At 40.5% G+C, this 23,643-nt stretch overlaps 1 protein-coding gene and 1 long non-coding RNA gene across 2 annotated transcripts in view; one reads left to right on the top strand and one right to left on the bottom strand.

The window, feature by feature from the left end:
* LPGAT1 (lysophosphatidylglycerol acyltransferase 1) overlaps positions 1–22,657 on the top strand; it is a 58,642-nt gene extending 35,985 nt beyond the window's left edge. Inside the window, exons 7-9 of the mRNA XM_052686150.1 lie at positions 6,843–6,969; positions 14,773–14,879; positions 18,654–22,657. Of these exons, the coding sequence (XP_052542110.1) occupies positions 6,843–6,969; positions 14,773–14,879; positions 18,654–18,805 (386 nt within the window). The 3' untranslated portion in view covers positions 18,806–22,657. The remainder of the gene's footprint in view (positions 1–6,842; positions 6,970–14,772; positions 14,880–18,653) is intronic.
* LOC128082259 (uncharacterized) lies at positions 9,386–14,506 on the bottom strand. The gene is made up of 2 exons (XR_008207599.1): positions 10,170–14,506; positions 9,386–10,056 (listed from the first exon to the last, which is right to left on the bottom strand). It is a non-coding gene; the product is annotated as an uncharacterized LOC128082259 (long non-coding RNA).
* Positions 22,658–23,643: the final 986 nt, after the last annotated feature.

Here is a 23,643-nt window from a genome sequence, read left to right as displayed (position 1 = left end):
TGCTGCTTTGTGTTGCTATAGGGCTACAGGATGAGTATTTCTGGAATACAGAACAAGCAACATTTAAATTGTGATTTCTGTCTTTTGCAGTTTCTTTGCATTCCGGTACTGCATACTTTGTTTTTCTCGAACCATTGAATTCAAGTGCTTTTATTATTATATTTAATTTTTTAAAATATCATTATATTTAATTATGTTATCATTATTGTAAGATGGCCATCACCTTTGTTGCTGGAGGTTATGCTGTCACTGACTAGATTTGAAAGGTGGTCTGGGGCCTGTAACTGGGAGTAATGAGGGGCAAAAATATTCCTGCAGCACTGTTGTTCTCAGGTGCCTGGGCTGCAGGGGAGAGGAGAATTGGGTTGTAAGTGCTGTAGGTGATGCCTGCAGTTATGGGGCTGCGTGCCTTTAGTCGCTCAGTTTTTCATAGGCAGTTCTTGGCAGTTTCAGACAGTGGAGTTGGATTTTATTGAGCCTAGTTATGGATTTCTTCTATTTCTTACAGGAGCAGAGGATTGGGGACTTCTACTGTTTTCTTATTGGTGGGTGATGCTGGTATTTCCATACCAAAGTTATTATAATCATTTAGCAGTTGTACTCATTTAGAAGCAAACATCAATCCTAATGAAGCTGCAGGCAGGTTTTTTTCTGTGCTTAAGTTCAAATTTCAGGGTTAGCAGGAAGCTTCAAACAGAAATTATTTCCAGATTTTTTGTTTAGAAGCAAATCTTGTCAACATAGGAAATGAATGAAGATGATACTTTTGGAGGAGGGCAGATTTTAAATTAAATGAAACTCAAGCTGTGGAATGCAAAAACGTGTATCCTGCATTCAGAAAAGGCAGACTCAAGAAAGCCCTCATTTTCGTAGAATATTGAAAGTTCTTTTTTTTAGGAAAGAAAAGGCCCACTCTTTGTTCAAATAAAGTTTTGTAAGGGTGAAAGTTTGATCTTTTCTGTTTCTTCTGCTCTCAAAGAAACAAGGTATGAAAATAAGAAGTTTCCCTAATGAATTACAGGTCAGCTAGCTCTGGAAGGGAACTGAAGGCACTTGCCAAAGTAACTGTTTTATGTTTTTGTCCTCATGTTGATTGAAACTGACTGAACATCAAGCAGCACTGGTTTTCTTTGTTTTTGTTTGATTTTGCTTGTTATTGTTTCCTCATTTGTTTTTTGAGCGGCATGATTCAGGCTCAAGAGAACTGAGCATCTGATAATTGTTGACTGATCTGGATAATAAAATAAACCAATCATCTCAGACATAATGAAAAGCCCACCTACTGAAAAGGCAGATGCAAAGAGAAGCAGAGAAGTTGGAGAAGAACGTTTGCTTTCTAGCTATCCCTATTTCAAAGTGAAAAAAGTAGTGCATATGAAAACATTTAAATAATAAAAAAAAAGAAGATGAAAAAGAGAAGTGAAAATAAAAGTTGCATGCTAGGACAGAGTAAGATTTAGCATGTGTGAAGCTGAGCTTTTTTACGTTCTCTCACAAAAATGTTTCTACCACAGTACAAATTCCTTTCCAGAGAGGTATGGAGGTTTAACTCTTGATCTGTACAATGTTATCAAAGGCTCTTCCTCTAATATTCTGCCTGCCTTCCAACTGCTTTTACTTTACGCTTGCCCTTCAGAAAATTCAGGAATATTTGTTCAGTTGAGTGAAATATAATGTTACAAATTTACAAGGTTATTGTAGAAAGTCTTACAAGGCAGTGGTCATCTTTTTTACTTATTTCTCCCCCCCCCCTTTTTTTTTTTTAACTACTTGAAGAAATGTGGCTCAGTGATATCAGACTTGCCTGTATCTTCTGTAGTTTACCTTCATCTGGCTGTGGCTGCCAGAACAAAATGCAGAATGTACAGTTATGGCTTTACCAGTACCATGCATAAGAATTGTATGTACATTTTTGTACTGTGTTCCTGCAATCCTTTGCTTTGGGAAGTGGCTTTTCTGTTTTAGTATTGTTATACTTTTTTGTTACAGCACTGTACTTGAACTTAATGGTTCAGCAAAAACATTTTTCCTCTGCACTACTTCTCATGCTCTGAACTGTATTATTCAGCTTGCTGTGATAACTTTCTTCTCTGTTATTTGTCATTCCCCCAATCATTTTTCTTACTTCCAAGCTTTATTAAATATGATTAGAGTTCAGCTTTTTATCAAATTGCTTTAATGTGATTTTGTTGGTTTTGTTTTTTTCTTTACTTTCTTTACCAGACACCTAGGCTGTAGGTGTTTCCTCAGGTGGAAAGAATTGGTCATCCTGTGAGCTTTAGAATGAGCAAAATCATCTGGTAAAAATCAAACTGGTTTTGCTTTTTGTTGTTGCTGTGATGTGTGAAGATCCAACTCTTCCAATGAACAGCTGGCAATTCAAAGGGGTTAGGAGGAATTCTCACTGAAGATGCACATTGCAGAGCTGATTCGTGATAAGCCATTCTTTAGGATACTTTCTAATCCTGTTTTATTTCACCTGACAGTAATTTTGTCTGATAAGAGAATGATAAGATCTTGACCACAGCCACATTGAAATCTTACCTTACTGTTCTCAAACGTAGCACAGAACGTACAATTCTCTTGGTTTTCTGTTTGCTGCACAGCTGGATGCTGGACTTCACAACTCATTTTTCTAACTCGCACTTCTTGATTCACTGTTTTTTGAGGAATGTGACTTGAGTAATAAGTGGGAAGGTTTTGTTGTTTGGGTTTTTTAGTCCTGGAAAAGGGGCTTCTGGTTTTGTTCACAGGTGGCTTGTTTACAAGAGATCCTGGGATGATGAATAAGATGTTCTGCCTGAGATCTGATCTCTGAGGAAAGAGTTAACATTGAGGCCGATGGTCCAGCTGATCACTAGAAGACCAATGAGCAGAGGGAAATGGCAGGAATTGCTGCTTTGCAGAGGAGGCAGCAGCCTCTTTTGGCTGAGTGTAGAGTGATGTAAGTGACTCAAGAAGCCACACCTAAACGCCAGTGAATGCTGGTAAATATTTTCTTTAAATGGAAACTGCAGTCCCCAGGGTCACTGTTGGTGCTTTCCTACTCTGAGAGCAATCCCAGAGCCTGGCTGGAGGCAGTGTTTCCTACTACAGCCTCTTACATCTCTTTATAGCTTCCTCTTCTTGGTAAACACGAATGGTCTGCTGATGGGTTTGGGGGGCCCTGCTCATAGTCAGATGCAGATTGCACTGTTGGCTGAGGGTGACCCTAGTCTAGAAATGGAGGGGACAGCAGGAAACTTTGAGTTCCAATACATTTGTGATTGTAGACAGTCAAGTGTCTGCTGTGAGAGCAACACAGACCATGCAATGTCTTGTGTAATCTGCCTGAACTAAATAAAAAGCAATTTACCATTGCTGCATGCAGAGTTAAAAATACAGCAAAACAGTTACAAAGATTTACCTCTGGTGATGACTTAAAGGGGATGGGAACACAAGTTTGGAGACTTGTTTATTTTTTGTCTAGACTAGAAAACAATCACTACATGTGGTTGTTCAGTCTTAAAATGTTTTTTTTCTCTTAGCACTCATAAGACAAGTACACAGCAATGATATCAAGGTACGTTGTTTTTGCATGGTTTGGGTACCACTGCACAGGACAGGCCCTGCAGGATGGTTTTGAACATTTATGTACAACTCAAAAAGCATCACTGGTGGCATTTACAGGTGATTTGAGAATTCAGAATTGTCCACCTGAAGATGGCAAGCAGGCTGACACTTTCCCCAAGCAGCACTATGGAAGAAACGTCAGTCCTCAGAGAGATCAGCTTAAATTTGGCCTCTGCAGCGGCTGCTCAGTCTTTCAGGAATCACTAGAAATGAAGGATGAGGGTGTCTTTTAATGGAGAGGGGAGGTTCAAAACATCTGTGGCTGTGTTGGCAAAGCCAAGCTTGGCAATAGGAGCTCTGGAGCAGGTGTGCTTGATGCCTGCCTTTCTACAGATATCAGACCTGGAAGTCACACTGCATTATAACTTGGGTAGCAGTCTGTCCTGAGCTTGTTCAAAGGTGTGGTTAGGCACAAGAGCAGCATCCTCAGAGATTGAGAGATCCTACCCCTTTGTGTTGCTGCAGTTGTCTTTCCATTTTCAGGATATGCTAGACCTTTGTGGCTTTAAAAACACAGATGTCACCTAGAGAGGACAGTGAGATTTATTTCAAAATTAATTTTCTCCAAATCCTTGGTGATTTAAGCTTTTTTTAAACAGCATGAGAGGTTGGATGGGTTATGCAAGGCTTATTTTAAACCAGGGTATGCTGAAATATGTCAGTGACTGTGATTTGATAATGTGTCTTTGTAAATTGCCTGTGGAGGTGGCTGCAGTAAGACCTGCTTGCTCCAAAGACCTGCTTGCTTACTTCTGGAGACTGAACATTCACAACTTTGCGTTTTGAATGTGGGGTTCCTGGTAGACTGTCAGACAGATTTTTCCCTGCACTGGAAGGGGTTGGAGGTGAGGCTGGAGCTGATGTGAGGAATGCATGCAGCAGCTCTGCCCCACAAAAGGTAGAAGGTAAGAAATCAGCAATAAGAAGGGCCACAGTAGTCTTCCCATTAAAGAAGTTTGAACCATTATCCACTGAAAGAACAGTCTGAATTAGTAGCTAAATATTTAATAGACTATTTAAAAACACTTTACTGTAAATAATAAGATAATGCTCCCATATTCATCTGGCACTTTTTAATTACAATTAATGATCTTTGTTGCTCACTCAGACAATTTACTTGTCTTCGTCCATTCTCTCTTTACATCTGGGAAAATGATAAATTGAATGGCCTTGTTCTGAAATCCATTTCCAAATGAATACTTCTGTGAGTTTACTATTAATTTCATATTGGCTTTTCTCTAATACTTTGCTTCTTTTAAAATGAAGGACTCTGCACTTAGTGCTTTTCTTACGAGAGACAGGACAACCACTGCCATGATCCTGGCCTGGAGCCTCCGCTGGTACCTTCTGCACTCACTTTGCGTGCCTGTCAGCATTTTCTAACAGTGTTTCAGCCTGACTTGTGTATCTCCCACATGATCAAATTTTGGAGCCATATATTGCGTGCTGCTGTTCACTTCTGAGCTAAGTATTGCGAAATACTGTGTAGCCTGACTCAGGGAGCACATCTGCATTTGGAATGAAGTGGTACAGCCCCATTGTTGGTTAGACACTGTGGCAGCACTGCTTGCTTTTTAAAATATTTGATAGGTACAGGCGATAGTGTTGCTGTCCATGGCTTCTTGCCTTAATTAAATTAAATGCGGATGCAATGCAGGTAGGAACCTGTGAGTCAGCCCTTGTCAGGTCAGGTATGCTCCAGTTGGTGTTAATAACTGCAGCTCTTAGTGTGCCTCTGTCTGTGCTGCAGTTTTCTTTGTGAGTGCAGTAAAACTTGACTGGCGACTTTGGACAAGACCATACATTTATCTAGCCCCAAATCCTCTCTGTGGTTCTAAGAGCATACTGCAGGAGAGCCACAAACAGAGCAAATGTACATCATGCTTCTCCTATTGTACATCTCTCATATTCTCCTAGTTTCTGACCGTTTCCAGTGTCACACATTTCCTAAGCTGAGCCAGACGGGCGCTTCTGTCTGTTGATTTAGCTCTCCAATGGACATCTTCCATATGCCTGGTCCAATTTCCTCCTGAACCCAACACTTGGCAAGGGAGGACCCCTCTGCATGAAGGGTCATTCCTCTTTAGGTGTCTCAGTTGCAGGCTTGAAGAGTCTTGCACTGTGTACTGCTACATAACAGCTCTTACTTCTGCCAACAGATGACTGTTTTTAAAATCATCAGCTTTTTAAATTCAGCTTTTTAAAAATTCTGTACGACACTGCTGGGTATGATGTAAACATATACTACTCTGCAAGCCTGAGCATAATGTGACCTCAGGTGCAAGGCATGACTGGTTGCCCCAGAACAGAAATAAAATTGACAATTGAACTCCAAGTGCTGTGTGGCACCGTGCCCCCTCCTTGGCTCGCCTTCCAGGTATGCTGCTCTCCCTCTTGGCAAATCTGTGGGTTGAAGATGTGCCAGATGGGCTGACAAAAGAGCAGAGAGAGGTCACAGCTAGGCTGTCTGTCCTTCACTATTGCTGGTAGGAACTAACATTGCGGCTTAGATTGGATGCATCATTTTCACCTCCTCATTTTGAGTATTTTGGTAAGTGCGTGGGCACGCCCTGGGGTCAGTCAGTCTGACAGAGGCCTCATGGATGGAATCTCCATTGCGAACACTGACCATCTTTTCCTATTCATTGCTTGCTTGCCTTTCAAGCACAGTGTCTGTTTTTTCCTCTTTCACCTGTAACTCAACTGTTTAAGAACCTTTGAGGTCTTCTGCTTTGTTATTTTTTAACTGCCTTTGAAAATCCATCTGTGTCGTGTAACATAAGTCACCTTCATCTATTTGCCGCACCCCAGCAGTGAGGCAGTTGCCTAAAGGGCTCTCCATGGCTGTTGTGGGTCAAAGCTGTTGGATTTTTATGCTGAAGTTCTTCTTTTGGGAAATGGGGGAGGCACCTAAGATTTGAGCCAATGTGTTATATGACTGTAACCAAAGCAAAAAAAGAGCAGAGTTGCTGATTTCTGTGTGCTGCAGTACACAACAGAAACAGCCATGAAAATGAAATCTGAATCTTGCTGAAGCTTGTAAGAATATTTTTGTGCTCTGTAATGATTTGGATCTAGATTTGATTCTTAGCTGTCTTATTTTGTCACTTTTCTAAGCTTTATTTGTGCCTCATACCTCTTTTAAAGTAATCTAAAAATGGAATAACTATCAAATCAAATGGCATACACTTTCTGATGAATTTTAATACAATATTTCTTCTTAATCCTAGAGAGCAAACCAAAAGGTCTCCAGTGGGTGATAGATGCAACCATTGCATATCCCAAAGGTGAACCTATAGACATCCAAACCTGGATTCTTGGCTACCGACAACCAACAGTTACACATGTACACTACAGGTAGGAAATAAACCTTCTGTTCTTACAGTGAACTAAAAAAAAAAAAACCAAACCAAAACACAAACAACAAGAAGTAAGCCATCTCAGAAGTTAATAACAGTATATTTCAAGATACAGGAAGTCAGCAGCAGTATCAGTGTCTTTTTTCTTACACGTTTAGGCAACTGAGTATATAAACACAGCTTTCCTTCGAAAAGTTTGGTCTGCCTTAGCACCTTGAAAATGTTTCCTACTGTCCGATGGTTCAAATATAGTAATGGAGTATATATGGATGTTTTTAGGTATTTTTTTAATGACTGTGTCTTGGCAGTAGCTAGCAAATACTTAATTCCCTTACTGTTACTTCTAGTTCTTGCCCGAGCTTCTTCCTCTACCCTCTCCAGTCACCATATAATCAGCAGCTGAAGGAGTGATTTTTTTTCAGGGAGATTCCTATAGGCCCTATACAGAGTCTGGAGGTGATAACATGGGAGCTTTTTTTTTCCCACAGCAGTGCTACAGGCTTTATCACCTGGAAAATGTGCAGCTTTCTGAGGGAAACCTGAGGCTGCCCTGCTCCTTGGAGTTTGGAGCAGCTTGAACAGAGTAGGAGACCCTGATCAAGAGGAATGGCACTGTTTCTGAAGGGGAGTGGAGGGAATAAATGCTGCTTTTGCAAATATCAGAGTCCTGGAGGCTCACGTATTCCAGCTCTCCGCTTCTGCTTGATAATCTCAACAGTGCAGTTGTGCGGTTCAGTGAAAAGGCTGGGAGTCTATTTAGCTCCTATATTATTTGTCTGTATTAGCCAAAATAAAACAGCAGATGCTCTTAGGTGAAAGAGGAGGTCCATCTAATCCAAGACGACTTTTAGTTCTACATGCTTCCATTGAGAATCTGTTCCAAACCATTATCAAAGCAAATAAAGGAATCCTATCACTAATGTTTCATAAGAGTGTAATACCTAGATGACATATTTGGCTTTCTGATGTATAAAGCAGCCTACCTGTGTGTTGTGAAACAATCAGCAATCTAAAGCCTCGCTCTCCTTATCCGAAATGTAACAACACACCATGTATCTTGGGGATGAAAGGAAGATGCTTCTCCTTTGATCTTCCAGTGGATTACTTTTTCTAAATTTAGCTTGCAGTTTACTTTAGTGAACTTAGTGATTTTGATCACTGTGCAACTCACAGTTTTTTGTAACTCACAGATCTTTTAGTAAAAGAAGTAGTTTGGTGTCCACTACAGATGGTACCAAAATGATTTTCTCTCTAAAAGTGTTAAAATCTGGCAATTAGGACGAGAAGTCACAACAAGTCCTGCTTTCAGGAGCTTTCTTGGTTTGTGCCTGTGGAAGCTGTATCGCATCAGGGGAGGTTCAGGTTGGGTATTAGGAAACATTTCTTCTCAGAAATAGCGGTGAGGCAGTGGCAAAAGCTGCCCAGGGAGGTGGTGGAGTCACCGTCCCTGGAGGTATTCAAGAAATGTGGAAATGCTGCACTGAGGGATGTGGTTTATCACATTTTTATCACAAAATTGTGTGATTTTTGTGTTAATTCCCTTTTGTCGACAACTCAGCTTCTGGGCTTGTACAGTAAGCTTTCAGATCTCCTCGTGTGGATCCCTTGGGAGTGACTTTGTGCGATGTGCATGCAGTACACGATGCTCATTGGAGCTGTTTTCCACAGCCATGGTTGAGTCAGTCCTGCTTTTTATAGAAATCTGTCTTCACGTTTCTCAAAGTGAACACATACCCTAAGTTGTATGAGATGCCATTTTATCTGGTACGTTTGATTCCATCTGCAGGCATTGTCAGGTCCTTCTGCAGCTCTTCTCTTTGATTCTCTTTGATTACCCAGAATAATTCTATTCTAGAAAACCGTTGCATCATTTTTATCCATTTCTTAGGCTTACCATATCATTCATCTCTGATATGCTAAGAACTTTTAATGTATCTGGGACTAGAGCTGCAGTCTAAAATGAGTTTTTCACCTCCAATATGATAATCAAACTTATTTTTAGATATCTTCATGCACCTTTAAAAGTCTGTTATATGTAAAGGATATATTTATTGATGGCAGAATTAGCAGAAAGCAACTGAATGATGGGTGTAGGTGAGTTCACTCACGCTGCATCATCTTTCTCTACTGCTTTTCAGTTAGGTTCCATTCAGGACATATCAGCAAGTGATCAGTTCTTTTCTTTGTGATGTTATGGATGCCTTCAGTGTTTTAATCACTTGAAATGAGAATTTGTGATTTGAACAAAGTTGTTGACACCACTGAGAACCTGCAAAGTCCTTGGGAAAGGGGCTGTTGGAGAGGAAGGAGTAAGAAATAAAATTACTCTCCCAGAGGGATTCTGGAAGGAAAGAAAACAGTACAGCTCTGCTGTCACTTGACCAAACCTTCCCCAGCATCGAGCAGGCAGATAATTGAGAGTCAGTGCACTGACACCAATTCATTAGAGCTTATTTTTGAAGTTACCAACATGAGCTCCCTCAGGACTCTCGGGAGCCTCTTAGGTCACGTCCTCACACATCCAAATGTGGTGATGGCTTGACCTCATTGCTGTGTCAGATCTTACTCAGAAGTTGTTCTGGGGAAAACAACAACAACAAAAACAATACAACACCCCACCACCAAAGACCGTGTGCCAGTTAAAATGATTTTGCTTTCCTACTGCTGCTTATATCACTTTCTGTGCTGCTCATTATGAAGCAGAGGAAGAGCTTGCTGCAGAGCTGCCTCTGTTCCAGCCATTCTCACGGTGCTGTCTGCTGTTCCTCTTGGTCTCAAGCAGTCTGTGCCTTGCTGTCTTCGGATCTGGTGTTTTTCTTTTCTTGTAGCTTGTCCTTTTATACAGGTCTGTCTCTCTTTAATCCTACTTAGGGAGCAGCAGCAGGAGTGTAGAGGACACAGTGACCAGCCTCATTTTTTCACTTCTAGGTGCTTGATGGAAATGGCAGAGAAAGTTCATTTTAATCCTGTGGTTATTTTTGGTTGGCAGCTTGAATTTTGGAAGAAGAGTTAAAGCTTGCTTTTCACCAATTTCTTGTACAAGTTACTTTCAAAAAGCTCATTATTAGGCTAAGCTGTAGCCTCACTTTTCCTCAAAAGAAACTTTCCTTAAAAAAAAAAAAAAAAAGAAGAAAAAAGAAAAAAAACCCAACAAAACAAAAATAACAGGCAATCACCAGACTTGATTCTTCAAAACACAAAGGTATGAGATCTCAATTAAATTTGACCGTGACAGACTTTCCTCAAAACTCACAGGACAGTGCTGAAAAATGGCTTTTGCTTTCAGAAACTAAGAATCAAGGAGAATATTTCATTAACTTTTTCCAGGTCAAACATTGCTGGAGTTTGGGGGAAATTAGGGAGGTCATCTGTTAGGGCGCTGAGCACCATGGAAGGAGCAAATCGGTGAAGAATGGCTTAGGGCTCATTTTGCATTAGCTTCCCCCCCTCATATGATCAGATCCCTTCTTGCCCGGAGCTCCAGTGAGGGTGGTGCAGAGCCCAGAGCACAGCCAGCCACAGCCCTCATTCCAGCAGAGCAGGTAGCTGTGCTCACACTGCGTGAAGGCACTGCTTCCTTTTGAGCCAGCTCAGCTGTCCTGGTGCCGTAATGCAGATAAGAACTGTGTCACCTTTCCTTGTCGTACCAGCTTCTGTACTGTGCTGCTGTTGAAACAAGCTTTCAACTACTGAGGAAGTTCTTTTTCTGTGTCTTCGTGAATACAGATTTATTAAAATAAGCTTAGACTCTTAGCTATAAATAAAATGGAATATGTTGTGGTTGCTGAATGAGTTTTGCAGAAATGTCTGTGAAGGGCATCCAGGTCTGCAGTAGATTTTAATATGCTTTTTTATGCAAGTAACTTATTTTTGGAGGTGTCTGAGACATACCAATGACCTCCATCGCACTGAAGAGCCATTGGAACAGCAAGTGAAGTTTAGAAAGAGTAGGGGGTAGTAAATTTAGTTCAAGACAAGACAGATGATGAAAGACAATTAGTAAGACAATCTGTGAACTTTTATTTTAATACGGAATTAGAGGTTGTCTCTGATAAGGACTATTTAATATGGCTTAAATGTTCCTGAAAATGCCATATTTCTGAGAATTATTTGTTAGCTTTTAAGAAGAAGCATACATTAACTTGAAATGTGTCACTAAATTGGTCTGTAGTTGTAGAGGCTAAGGTAATTATCCTCATTGTGTCCTCCTGTTCTTTCTGCAGTGTATTTTTGCAGGTATTGCAGCTAGTTGTTTTTTTCCATAAAGCTCTTTTGGCTCTTCCACCTCTCTGTGTGTCAAAATATCACAGTAATTGTTTTATTTGGTTTGTAATCTTAATACATTTATTGGGACGTGCAGATGTTGCTGACGTTAATGACAAATCTGTCAGTACCAGGTGGATTTCTGCTTTCTCTTTGTTTTGCTCTTTCCTCTGTGATGGAAAGCAAACCCCTTGCCATCTGGTTGGGTGCTTGGCATGACTGCAGGGGCTGAGCAGCGCTGTCACAGGTGAGAGGGGCTGGCAGGCTGCTGCTTTGGGTGGAGGAGGCCCTCCTGAAGGGAATGTTCTGTTCAGAATGCGGGACAGCTGCCAACTGCATCCTTGTTGAATGAGGGCAAGCAATTTTTGGTGCCAGGAACACAAGAACGCAGATTACACTGATGAAGGTAACTGTACCTACATATCCTGTTCTTCTGCGTCCAAGGATAGGGAAGAATGTAGCAAAAGTTACGAGCTTTAGTTTCTTTGCGCGTGCCACGCACTTCATGGTGAGTTTGAGGTGCAGCATTCAGAAGGGATGGGCACTCACAGGGCAAGTTCCCCTGAGGAAACTTGAAGCCCAAGGCAGTACAGCACAACTTCTGTGTGAAGTCTCTTCAGAAGTAGATGGCACCGTCTGCCATTCTTCTGTCTGCTGGTCTGGCTTTTCTAATCTTGGAGCAACTAACAGCAAAATAATGACATGCTGGGGCTGCTCAAGAGGAAGTTTTGTCTTTGAGAAATGTGATACAAATGGTGGTGGAACTACGTTTTTTTCCTACTGGTGGAGAAATAAATGTTATGGTAGGCTTGTCTGTGTTTGTGCATGATGCCACAGAGAGAACAGTACTTCAGGCAAGAAGAGCATAGATTGTTTATCACGGTAATGCTAACAACATGGGACTAATTAGCTGTTGTGTGTTTTGGGAACCGGAAGAAGCATCCACTTGGAGAGTCCTGTACAGAGTCCCCTCAGCTCTGTCAGCCGTGTTGCAGCCAGCTGGGCCCAGGGTGGGGAGAGCCAGGGAAGTCCCTGCAGAGAAACCAATGTGGGCTGGGTAGAACGTAGGCAGCAGGTGCTGGAGGCTGCTGGTTCAGTGCTTTGGCTGTTACCTTAAAAAACTAATTTATTCAGATATTCATGCTGTATCAATTCTTGAAATCAATTCTTATTTATCTGATGCTCTGGAAGAGGATTTTTTCTGCTCTCGTTATGTATCTGGTTGGCTTTGTGATCATTGGATTTCCTTAAAGTTTTGCAGGTGGAAAAAAAGTGGTACCTTTTGTCAGTCACTGAAGCTCAGAGAAAAATGGTAAAATAAATGTTTTTCCCTTTTCAAACTGAGATGTGTTCTGAAAACTTCATGGAATAAAAGTGTGGCTGAGCAGAGGGGAGGATCTCTGGGCTCGCAGCATGAGGTACAGCTGCAGCTATTTTCTTCAGCTCACCCTTAATGAAAGAATGAGAGGCACAGGAGTGTCTCTGAAGGCTGCAGCTGGCAGATCTGCAGCTAGTGGCTGGTAATGAAGCTGCTGCAGTCAGTAGCACTTCCATCCTTTGGTTTTGGATCATCTGCGTAGAGTTTGGTAATGCAGGACCTTCTCAGTTGGCTTTCCTGGTCCTGAGCTCCTTTCAAAACATGATCCTAAAGGAGCTGTCTGAGGAGCAGAGAACATGGCAGTGTGTTCAGTTTCCAGAATTTGAGGATTTAGACATTTAATCTCTAATTAATAAGAATGCTGTGCTTGTGAAAATAAGTAAACAAACCTAGATAATCTAATACTACGTTTGAAAATACTTCAAAATACACAAAGAGTTATCAGTGATAAATCATAACAGCCAGTGTAGCATAATTGGAAAACTAGCTGTTCTCTATGCTCATTCAAAGTGGGTGTAACTGGGGCTCCTTCTTAAAAGTTTGAGTTTGTATTCAGAGCATTCCAATACTGTGTGGACTCATACATAGACCTGGATGGACTCCAGCAGGAGGCTGGTATGCTGTGCTCCACCATTCTCTTATCACTTACACTGCTTTGCTACTCCATGGAAGTGCCAGCTGATAAATAGTTTCTAACGTGCATTTTGTTAGCTGCTGTGATAATGCCTTCAGACCAATGAGTACATTTTTGGAAAAATATCGGGCTGAATGAGGTTATGGAGTTGGAAAATGCTTGTGAGGCCAGGTAATCCTAGACTTCTGTCCTGAGCCCACACGTGCGTTCTATTCATTCTTAACTATCTTCAAACGTGTGTAAGTGAGCATCTGTCCTTCAAAAATACACTGTGAAATGCAATATTCAGTTGCTGAGGCCTTTTATCTCTTCACACCAGATAGGAAGGAGAGAGTAAAAATAGAGCCTGGCAGTGCAGTAGTACTTGGGGACAGGGAGGCCGTCTGTAAGCCCTCAACAAAGATAGTCCCTTTTCCACGGGGATGTTTTTCCCTTGCCTTTTTGTGGTTTAATTTTGGCTCTGTAACATCTGAGCTTCAAGATAAGATTATTTGTTACCTGTCTTTTTCATTTTCTTAATGTACACATTTAAGAGCTTCAGCTATTTACTGGACCACCAGCTATCTCCCAACCCTTCTTGAACCTTTGGCACAGAGAACTCTTTGAGAACATTGTAGAGCAGAATTGATACAAAGGCTACAGAACTGAGTTAACGCTGATGCCATAGTGGGTAATAAGTGTTCACCTCCTTATAATGAATTTTTCTTTGTATGCCAGAGCATCATTACTTTTTACTCATTGATCAGATCAATGTTTTGCTGCTTGTCTCCTCCATTGCAGCTTATTTTTTCGTGAAAAAACTCATGAAAGGAGGAGGTACAAATGACTTAGGAACAAGTCAAGCAGGGATGTTGAAAACTGTAAAAATAAGAAGAGCATTCTTCAGAACATCCATTATTTCTGCTTACTGTTCCCTTGTCTGTCCAGACACTTACATATGATTGAGTTGTTATCACAAATTCTTCTTAGAATAGGTTTTAAAAAAGAAAGAAAAATCTACTAACAGAAGCAAAACATAGCATAGATGACGGGCTAACTGGGAGTTCTCTTGGGAAGAGAAAGCTCATGTGAAGGTCTTACGTTTCTAGGCCTGTTTTTTTTTTTCAGGCTAGCCTGATGCACATATTTCTTCTCCAGTGGCCTCCCAGTGGAACACAGCAGATACAGAGTGTCTCTTAAATATACCAAAGGGCACTTTGAGTCTGCTGCAGTGGTTTCACAATTGTAAGACTTTTTTCAAAACTGTATTTTGAAAAAAGTTAGCTGAGGTACAGTGGGGTGCTGGGAGTTTTTCTCTGCATGTATCTTAGTGAATTCTGTCCTGGATGTGGAATTTTTCTAAACAGACCTAGTGTGCAATTGCTTCTATCAAATGCTGTGCTATTGTATTTGATGCAAACTTAACATACAGATGTCTCCTGTGAGCATCTGGCTGGTAGCCTGGACCGTTCCTTTCTTTCATCCTGAATAATTATGTGGTCTGTGAAAAGAACGAAAGAATGAATTGTGTTCTTCTTCTTCGGTAGGATTTTTCCAATTAAAGATGTACCTGCAGAGCCCGAAGCTCTCTCACAATGGCTGTATCAACGATTCATTGAGAAGGAGGATCTCTTGACCCATTTCTATAAAACAGGTAGGAAAGTGTCTAGCTAAGAGAATTACGCTTTCATGATGTCTTTTCTTACAAGGATTTCAAGATGACTTAAGAATGTGTATGCTTTTTTTTTTTTGGACATGAACACAGAACATACAGTTACTGACATTTTTACACAGCAAAGGAACCTACGCTAAGAAATACTCAGGAAACATTTGCTTGGCTAAGATGAGAATCAGGTGACATTTGGAAACTGAGACATGAAAACTAGAGTTAAGGAAATCCCTTTCTTTCCCCAACAGCTCAGCTGTGAAACTTGCTGCCAGAGGCTTTCACTGAGGGGAATGTTTTAGCAAGATTCAGAGAGGCAGTGAACATTCACATGCACAATAAAACAAGTCAGAGTTTACATCTGGAGGGGAATATTCAGGGTTTAAAAAATGAGCAAATTCTTGATTAAAAGTGATTAAGTAAGACTCTTATGTGAGGCAAATTTTATTAGATCTTTGTGTTGCTGTTTAGCATCTTCCTCTGACACTTGTGCTGTTAGAGAAAACTGGTCTAAGTAGTCTGTAAGTGTAATACAGAATCCTAGTTGTCTTCTGTTTCCTGTTAGGCAAAACAGAAATATGTTATTGGAAGGGTCTGTATGAATTACAAAGCACGAGGTCTGTGCAGTCTGTGTGCCAGCCCTGTGCTGTGCCTGCCGGTCTCCTTGCTGTGAGGTGCACTGAGTCTCTATTGTAACACACTTTGGATGTTGAAGGATCAGAGAGATCTAAATAATTGTAAGGCATTAATAACATTACTGAAGGGATAATGGCAAATAATGTCATTTAAAACATCAGGTAAGTACTTGAGCTGGTGAAGTGTTTCCTAAAGCCTCCTTTTTCCCATCTATTTAATGGGTGTGTGTGTTTTCAGGGTATACACCAGAGGAGATTAAAATATAAAAATGAAAAAGAAAAACCTGAGAGGGAAAAATGGTTTTGTTTAGACATACAGAAAAGTTTATAAAATATTGACTGAGTAGGGAGACTCCAACTGAAATACTGCAACTTGTGTTTGAAGAAAGAACAAATCTCTGAGTGATTACCACAACTGCTGAGGAAAAGAAAGTCTGTTGGATCAACTGAGTTTAGTATTTCAGAGTGACTGTGCTAAAACAAAGATGCCATTTTTATTGGATGATTTATTGCAAAAACTGTTCCGATTCCGATTTGCTTAATTTTACCAACTTAGCACTTAGAAAGTTTGAATTCTCTAACAACCAGAGATGTACTGTGCTGTACGAAATACTGCTGCCTTCAGCTATCAGGGATGGCAAAATCAGACCCTATTATATACATCGCATCTAAATGCACATATTAGACAAATGACTTTGTGAATCTGCTTAAAGGAGTAGTCAATAGGATGTCAGGAATTCATGTTGTTGAGACATTACTTCACGAATACCACTAAAATAAAATGACTGTACCTAAAAATCTAACTGGACCAGAATTTTAAAAAGCGTAATGAATATCATCAGGCTTACTGCTTCAAAAATAGGATAATTGGCTATAATTCAGCAATGTAATAAGCAGGAATTAATTAAGATATCATAAATGTAAATGATGTGATGTAGAACGCTATTAGGCATAAATTACCATAACTTAAAAGTTACTACCACTTATGTCAGTTGAGAACTTGGTTGCATTCTCTTTTGCTGCCATGATTTACTGAAAAGCAGCTGTTGCAGTTTGCAGAAAACCACAGGCAGGTCCCATGAAGGGGATCCCAGCAGTTCCTGAGGGTCAGCTCTTCACTGACACGTTATTAGTTTTAAGCTGGAGTAACACTTAATTCTACTTGAAATGTCAAAAGCTTCTCACTGCTATTATCACCAGTACCTTCTTACTGTACATTCTCTTTTCTGATTTTTTTTATTGGAAAGAAGAAAAAATCTAAGCCTAAAACAATTGTTGGTTGTTTTCTTTTTTCCTGTATTCCCAAGTATCAAGGACTTCAATAGATCTAGGGAAAATCTGTGTGATTTAAGAACTTGAAAAGCCCTTAAAAGTTTGAATATCAAAACCGTCACGTTTGTTCATGTAGTACATTTTCCACCTTTCATTTATGAAGTTAAAGCTGTTTTCAGATTCCTAGCAGCTAATGGAAAGCTTGTGTTGGCAAGCATGTGATTGCTCTGAAGTCTTGAGCGGGATAACCTTGAACACAGCAGTAACACAAATGGCATTACACTGAGCACTTGGAGACTAATTAAAACAAATAAAAACCCAACGCTGTAAACTTGGAGCTTATCAATTGGAAATGAATAGTTGAAGACATCATGCTCCTCATTCGTGCTCTGATCTTAAGCCAACTGGTGTGATGCAACTAAAAAAAGTAAGCAATGTCATCCTATGGGGCAACAGGAGAGTATTTTCAGTAGGGCTGCAAAAATACTTTTTCCACTGTACCAAATCTGAAACCTCATCTGGAAATTCTGCATACAGATCAGTCATTCCGGCTCGAGAAATATGAATTGAACTGGGAAGAGGGGCAGGTAATAAGTGTGAAGATGATGAAGGGGAAGGAGGACAACTAAAAGTGCTTGGCTTAGTTTGTCTAGCAGCGTCCAGGATCACTTTCTTTGTAACAAAATGAGTTGGCTTGGGAGAGGAGGAAGGGGAAGAGGCAGTTGCTATCAGTTCTGCCTGATAAGGAGAGTTAGTTCAACCAGCCATCAGTGTTGGTACGGAAAGACAAATGGGCCACAGAAGAGCAAACGTAGCACAGAGTGGACAAATAGGAAGTGAGCAGTGAAAACTGCTAGGAGGTGAGTAAAGGGAGTGACAGATCTGCTGACATGTGAAAATATGCTTGAGTGAGAGAACAAGGGGCTCATCAAGATTTTTAATATAAGACCATTCATACAGAAAGAAAAGCTTTATCTTGAGTACTCAGTCGCAGTTCCTCCAGAAACAGCAGATGTGAAGCACAGAGATGAGTTGCTGAGAGTATCTGACAGCCCAAATTGGGTGGATTCTGAGATTCAGAATTGATGCTGCTGTATCTTTACTCTTTGTATCTTACCCCTTTATTCTTCTGTGAGTAGTTGTGACTTTATAATGTTGCAGGTGTAATTGGTTTTTACATCTACTCTTCAGAATTAACAGCAAAAAAGTGGATCATATCGCCTAGGCTTTGTACACCTTGCTATGTACACCTTGCTAACGTACATCACAGGTTATGTAATATCCTGAAATAAATATATGCAAACAACTCATTCATAATCATGATAAAGCTCCAAAGTAGTTAGTCAAAATTTACTGCTTTAAGTCAGAAAAAGTCAAAATGGGGGAGAATTGACTTATTTTTTAATCATCAAATGTATCTCCTGCCAAAGCTTCTCAATTCAAATAGGCATTTCAGAAATTCATTCTAGAAAACAGATTAGCAAATCAAAGTCCTTGCTTACACTTCACTACTGACTGGGTAATGAATGTTCAAACAACATTTACAAATTAGTGCAAGAAAAACCATATGGTCACACTACATGGTGTGTGTGCATGTGTGTGTAGATGTTCGTAGTCAAAAAACTTGAAGAGTATATGTGTACTTCACAGTACACAAATTTATTACTAAACAGTTGTAAAGCTTTACAGAGAACCCAGTTAGTTTGATCAATTTGCCAGCATTATACAAAATTAACCAATTAATTGTGTGCACTGCTGCTGGGCAGGCAGCAATAGTCGAGAGTAGTGCACTCAGCCTTATTCCTGCTGCAGATACGTTAAATGTGGGTTTTTTGTTTTTTTTTTCCATTTTCAGGAGCTTTTCCTCCACTGCAGGGTCAAACGAAAGCTGTTTCTCGGGAGATGACCCTCAGCAATCTGTGGCTTGTCGGCATACAATCACTTGCATTCTTGTCAGGCGGTATGTGGTACTGCATCTTACAGTATTTTTATCACTGCCTATTTTAAAAGTGGAATGGGACCTGAGGACACAGTGGGAATCGAGGCTCTTGCGAATGAGTACCATGTTGTATGTGCAAATGTGAGTATACAAGAGTAAAGGAGAATACTGGACGGACTCTTACCTCTCTTTGGAGAAATTTTAAACTCCACTGAAGGAGAAGATCAGTAACATAGTGACCTGATGATGTATTATTTTAAGAATTGTCTGTATTTTTAAGAAATGTATACTCTCACCCACACTTAAGCAAATTCAGCATTTGGACAAAAGGTGCAATCGTACAACCACCGTAGAAGAATGTCTGCAACGAGAAAACTGTCACCATAAGTATTTCTTGGCGTTGTAGTTAGAGCTCAGAAAACTCAGCAACTTGTCTCTTCAGTAGTCTGTGCAGCATTGGTGTGGTAGAGATCCTCATTTGCACAAACGTGTGCTTTACTGCAGCTCATTGTGCTGGAGCCAGAGACATCAGCGGAGCTGATGGCGGCGTCTTTGTCACTGCCCAGTCAGCAGCTGTCTCAAACCAAGACCCCAACAGGGTCCTGTTCAGGTGTGTTTTGTGAGGAATTGGTCCTTAAAAAAGCATTGCCTCATCACAGCGTGATTAGAAGTTGTCCATATTTGATGAATCAGCCCATCCCTGCTGTGGTCTTACCATCAGCTAACCGAATTCTGTGTGCTACCTGTAGCTCATACTATGAAGAAGCTTGGAAAGTACTTGTCACTTGATCCGTTTCTCCCTTTGTTCAGAATACATCTAGTTGATCATTGTCACTTTTCTAAATGCACTTTTAAATGTGAAAATACAGTGAAAGAAAGGCGTAGGGAGTAAGGGGAAGCTTTATCTGCCATGCATTGACCAATTGCCAGAGCAATGCCAGCTGTTTCTGAAGGCCTGCTGGTGCTGCTGGTGATTTTTAGCCACCTTTGTACTTTGTATACTGCAGTCCAACCAAGGTGACCTTTGAGTGGTTTTTAGAGGCCTTTTTCTCCCCTGCTAGTTGCAACAGCACTAAATGTACTTGTGGGAGAGTTTAAACGATTCAATGCCAACCATCTTAATGTTTTGCTAAGAAATAACAGAAGAAAACTAGTTTCTTAGAAAAATACATATTAAAAAACAAAAAAAAAGTAGGTGTAATTGCTACCATGAATCTATGTGAGGATATCACTATGAAAGAAAAGAAAAAGCAGTGGTAAATCATCTGAGTGACTGTATGGAGGGCTGTATTAATTAGCTCACCAGCATGCTAAAAATCATAATGAAAGAATGAGTTCAGTTTAAAGGCAAACCAGAAGTTCAGCTCCATTTTCAGATGTATAATACAAGATACTTTCGAAAGGGAGTTTGCAGTGTGTCCTGACCCTGGCTGGTCTAGTTGGCATTGTCTTTGTGTGATTATACACAGATTTGAGAGAGCTGTTCCTAATTAATCTCTCTAAATAGGAGCAGGAGAGCGAGAAGTTGAGGTGTGGCATGCTGCCTTTTGTACGTTGATTTTCTGAGAACTAAGTAAGCCCTCGGTTGTTTTGGCTCTGAGTTAGTGATATTGATCACCCTTCTCCTGCTGTATGAATCTGTGGGTGGCATGCAGAAACAAACACAGTCAGTGGTTCTTTTGGAGGAACTGGATGAGCATACTAAAATATGAGGCAGTGCTGATTTCCCAGATGTAATTGAAAAGCCCTTTGTCAAATTTGCCACTTCTTTCTCTTTGAAATTAGTTTTATCTTAAAGTAGCTCTGTGATGGCTGTGAAACCATAGACCATGACAGGTTCCCCCAGTCTGTGAGTCCCCTCATGGGCTAATGTATACCACTGCAGTGGGAAGGCAAAGGACAGCATTTATCTAGATAGAGCCTTAATATTTTATTTAAGATGCTGTCTCTAAAACCCACCTGTCTTACACCTGGCCCCATATCTGAATGCTGCCATAACATAAATCCACTTGAGAAGAGGCATGCTTTGAAAAGGGAGCATAACTTCTTTTCTGTTGCTCTTGCTAAATCGCAGCTGATGGAACGAATGTATTTCATCTGCCTTTTTCCAGGCAGGTTCTGGGGCAGCCCATCACCATCAGGTGTGAGCGGTCAGACTGCAGCACCTGGGCACAAACAGACTCTCAAAACTGCAAAATGCAGGTGGTGAGCTAATTATCTCTGTCCTCCACAGAGTGGGTTGATCAGAGCCACAGAGATGCCCTTATTTTACAGCTATTTTAAGGTGAGATAGGACAGACTGGAGTGATACAATATAATCAGATTGTGCAGCAGTGACTTGCATCAGGAGACTGTTTGTAATAGATCCAGTAAACTCCATGTAAGAACATACTGGTTTTTTTTGTGGTTTTTTTTTTGCAATGCAGTATTTTTTCCAATGGTTGCAGTCAATAATTAGTGTTCACACACTGCCTGAAGAAATTAGTAATGCGTAGCAACGTTTCAGGTAATCCTTTGGTTTATCTGGTCCCCGTGCATTTTCAGTTAGTTCCTTTATAGTTCTCGCTATTGTGAGACATCTGTTTGAAAGCACTGAATGTTGTTTTGAGAGGTTGAGTAAATAGTATTAGGTCTTAGGCTTCTTTCCTGCCTGCACTGGAACATGTGAGCAGAGTGTGGTGTTGTCTCTCGCTCTGGCTGAGCTGCTGTAGGTGACAGTTAAATGAAACTGAAGAAAGTCCAAAGTACCCTCCCAGCATGAACTTGAATGCTGCTTTATGACAGAGTAAGTTTTTCTGTTAAGGGAAAAACACTATGTGGGAAATTCTGCACTAAAAACAGTGTGCTGGTGAAGGCTAGAGCTTGGCAGGCAAGCTTGTAAAACATTGGATCCCTGTGGGTTCCAGCTGGGTCGTACCTTCTGGCATTGGCTGGGGTACAGCTGGGGCAAGTGTTGTGCTGCTGCAGCCAAGGGTGTCCTCTTCTGAAGAGTTCAACCTGCATTTGATAAAAATGTTTATGAACCGTGCAGTTGATCACAAAATGGTTAATTGCTCTGATTTTAAATATGTGTTAGGAGAAATAATATGGAAGAATGTATAAAGTGACAATAGGATGAAAAAAATAAATTGAAAGCTGTTGCACACACAAGTGAGAACATTGCAGTTCAAGTTTGTTGTGAATAAAGACGTTTCTCTGTCAGGATTGCACTCAACATTTGTAAGTTTCTCTGTTTAATTGTTCATAAACAAGTTTCACTGGAAACAGTGCAAGTTCCAATGGTTTAAATTCCTGCTCTTACTGATTTCATCATAAGAAGAATATCTGCCCCTCCAAAATGAGCAGCGCTCCTGTTTTAGTGTGCTTTGCATGTACCTTCCTTACAGATTCTCTTATGTTGTACATATGATGCTGTTACCAGACATTTCATCTTGCAGGGGGGATTTTTTTTTTTCAGTTGCTCTCATCAGATTTTGAAAAGAAAGATTACAATTAACCTCACTGCCCTGAAAATTAAGAGCTTCCTTCTCCCTGTTCCACCCTGAGCCTCAAAACAGGATGCATCTTGCTGCATTGAAATGACTGCTGTGGTACTGCTCGTTACTCATCTTTTTGTAAATGATGTAATTGTTTTGGGTGTTTTGCCATTAAGTGCTGTTAACTCTGTCAACTTTGTTTGTACAAGTGAATGCAGATACACCAATCACTGTGTGTGACAGATTCAGCTGCTCTGCTTTGCCTTGACATAAAGTGTTGGAACCAAAGGGACTTGGAGCTGGGAGCAGGTGTGTTCTGAGACAGCAGGCTGGAGGCTGTGTGCTGGTCTGATACAATCACACAACGTAATGACACGTCCGGGTACTGTATTGTTTGGAAATAATGGAGCCATACGAAATAAAGGGTTATTTTGCAAAACTGCATACTTGATAACTTTCACACTTCTTTTTTTTTTTTTTATTTAAGAACAACAATTGGAAGAGTGAAACCAAAACTATTCTTCTCTGATTTTCAAAGTCTGTGTACATTATGAACACTTCTGAGCAATTTCACTTTTTCTGTGCAAAAGCTGTGGACTCTCTGCCTGGATGCAGAAAGGATTTAAAAGGATTCTGTGTATTTTGAAGTTAAATCTTTGACTTAAGCATTGGATAATGAAGTTTAGTTATACATTGAACAACTGTCCTCTTACAGGGAGTGAGTTCTTGCAAAGTTTCTCTACACTGCTGTTTGTATTGTATGATAAAAGCTAGTTTTCTTGATAGCATTTATGTTAGCATCCAGTTTTCTCCTTCCCCTGTGTTAGCCTCGCTGTGCTCTGTATGACAGATGGGTGCAGTTACTCTGTGATTGTGCAGAGGGCTGTTGTGGTTGGATTCATTGTACTTGAATTATTTCATCCGATTTTTTTATCAAGTATTTCCAACCGCCAAGATGTCTTTCAGAACTGCAGGCAGATACCAGAAGAAGCATTTCTCTTCAGAAACTATTAGGTGTCATTTTCCCCTTTTTTTTTGAGGGGTGGTGGGGGTGGTGACAAAATAAAATTGATTTTTTTTTTTTTTTTCAAGGTTACTTCACGTGCTTCTAATCCCTAATAGCAGAGATGATTTTGTTTGAGGGTTGTATTTGTTGTGCTTGTATCTAATAGATGCAGTCTATTGTCTCTATTGTGCTTGCCATGAAGACTACAAATATTGAGGAAAAAACAGTTCACCGTGCAACTGAGCATTAAGTGACAGCATTGGTTATGGAGCTCTGGAAAGAACAAACAGAAGAACCTCTCTGTGCCAGCAGTGCTGTAAGGGGAGGAGTGGAGCAGCAGTTCGGAGGAAGCAATTCCTGCAGCGCTTCTCTGCTCGAGTACCTGCTGGAAACTGTGGCTGCTCCGCCTGCAGTTTCTGCACAG

Source organism: Tympanuchus pallidicinctus, unplaced genomic scaffold (genome assembly GCF_026119805.1).
Source record: "Tympanuchus pallidicinctus isolate F22 unplaced genomic scaffold, pur_lepc_1.0 scaffold1, whole genome shotgun sequence".
NCBI lineage: Eukaryota > Metazoa > Chordata > Aves > Galliformes > Phasianidae > Tympanuchus > Tympanuchus pallidicinctus.
Note: the sequence above shows the minus strand (reverse complement) of the source record. Positions and strands in the feature narration are given on the sequence as shown.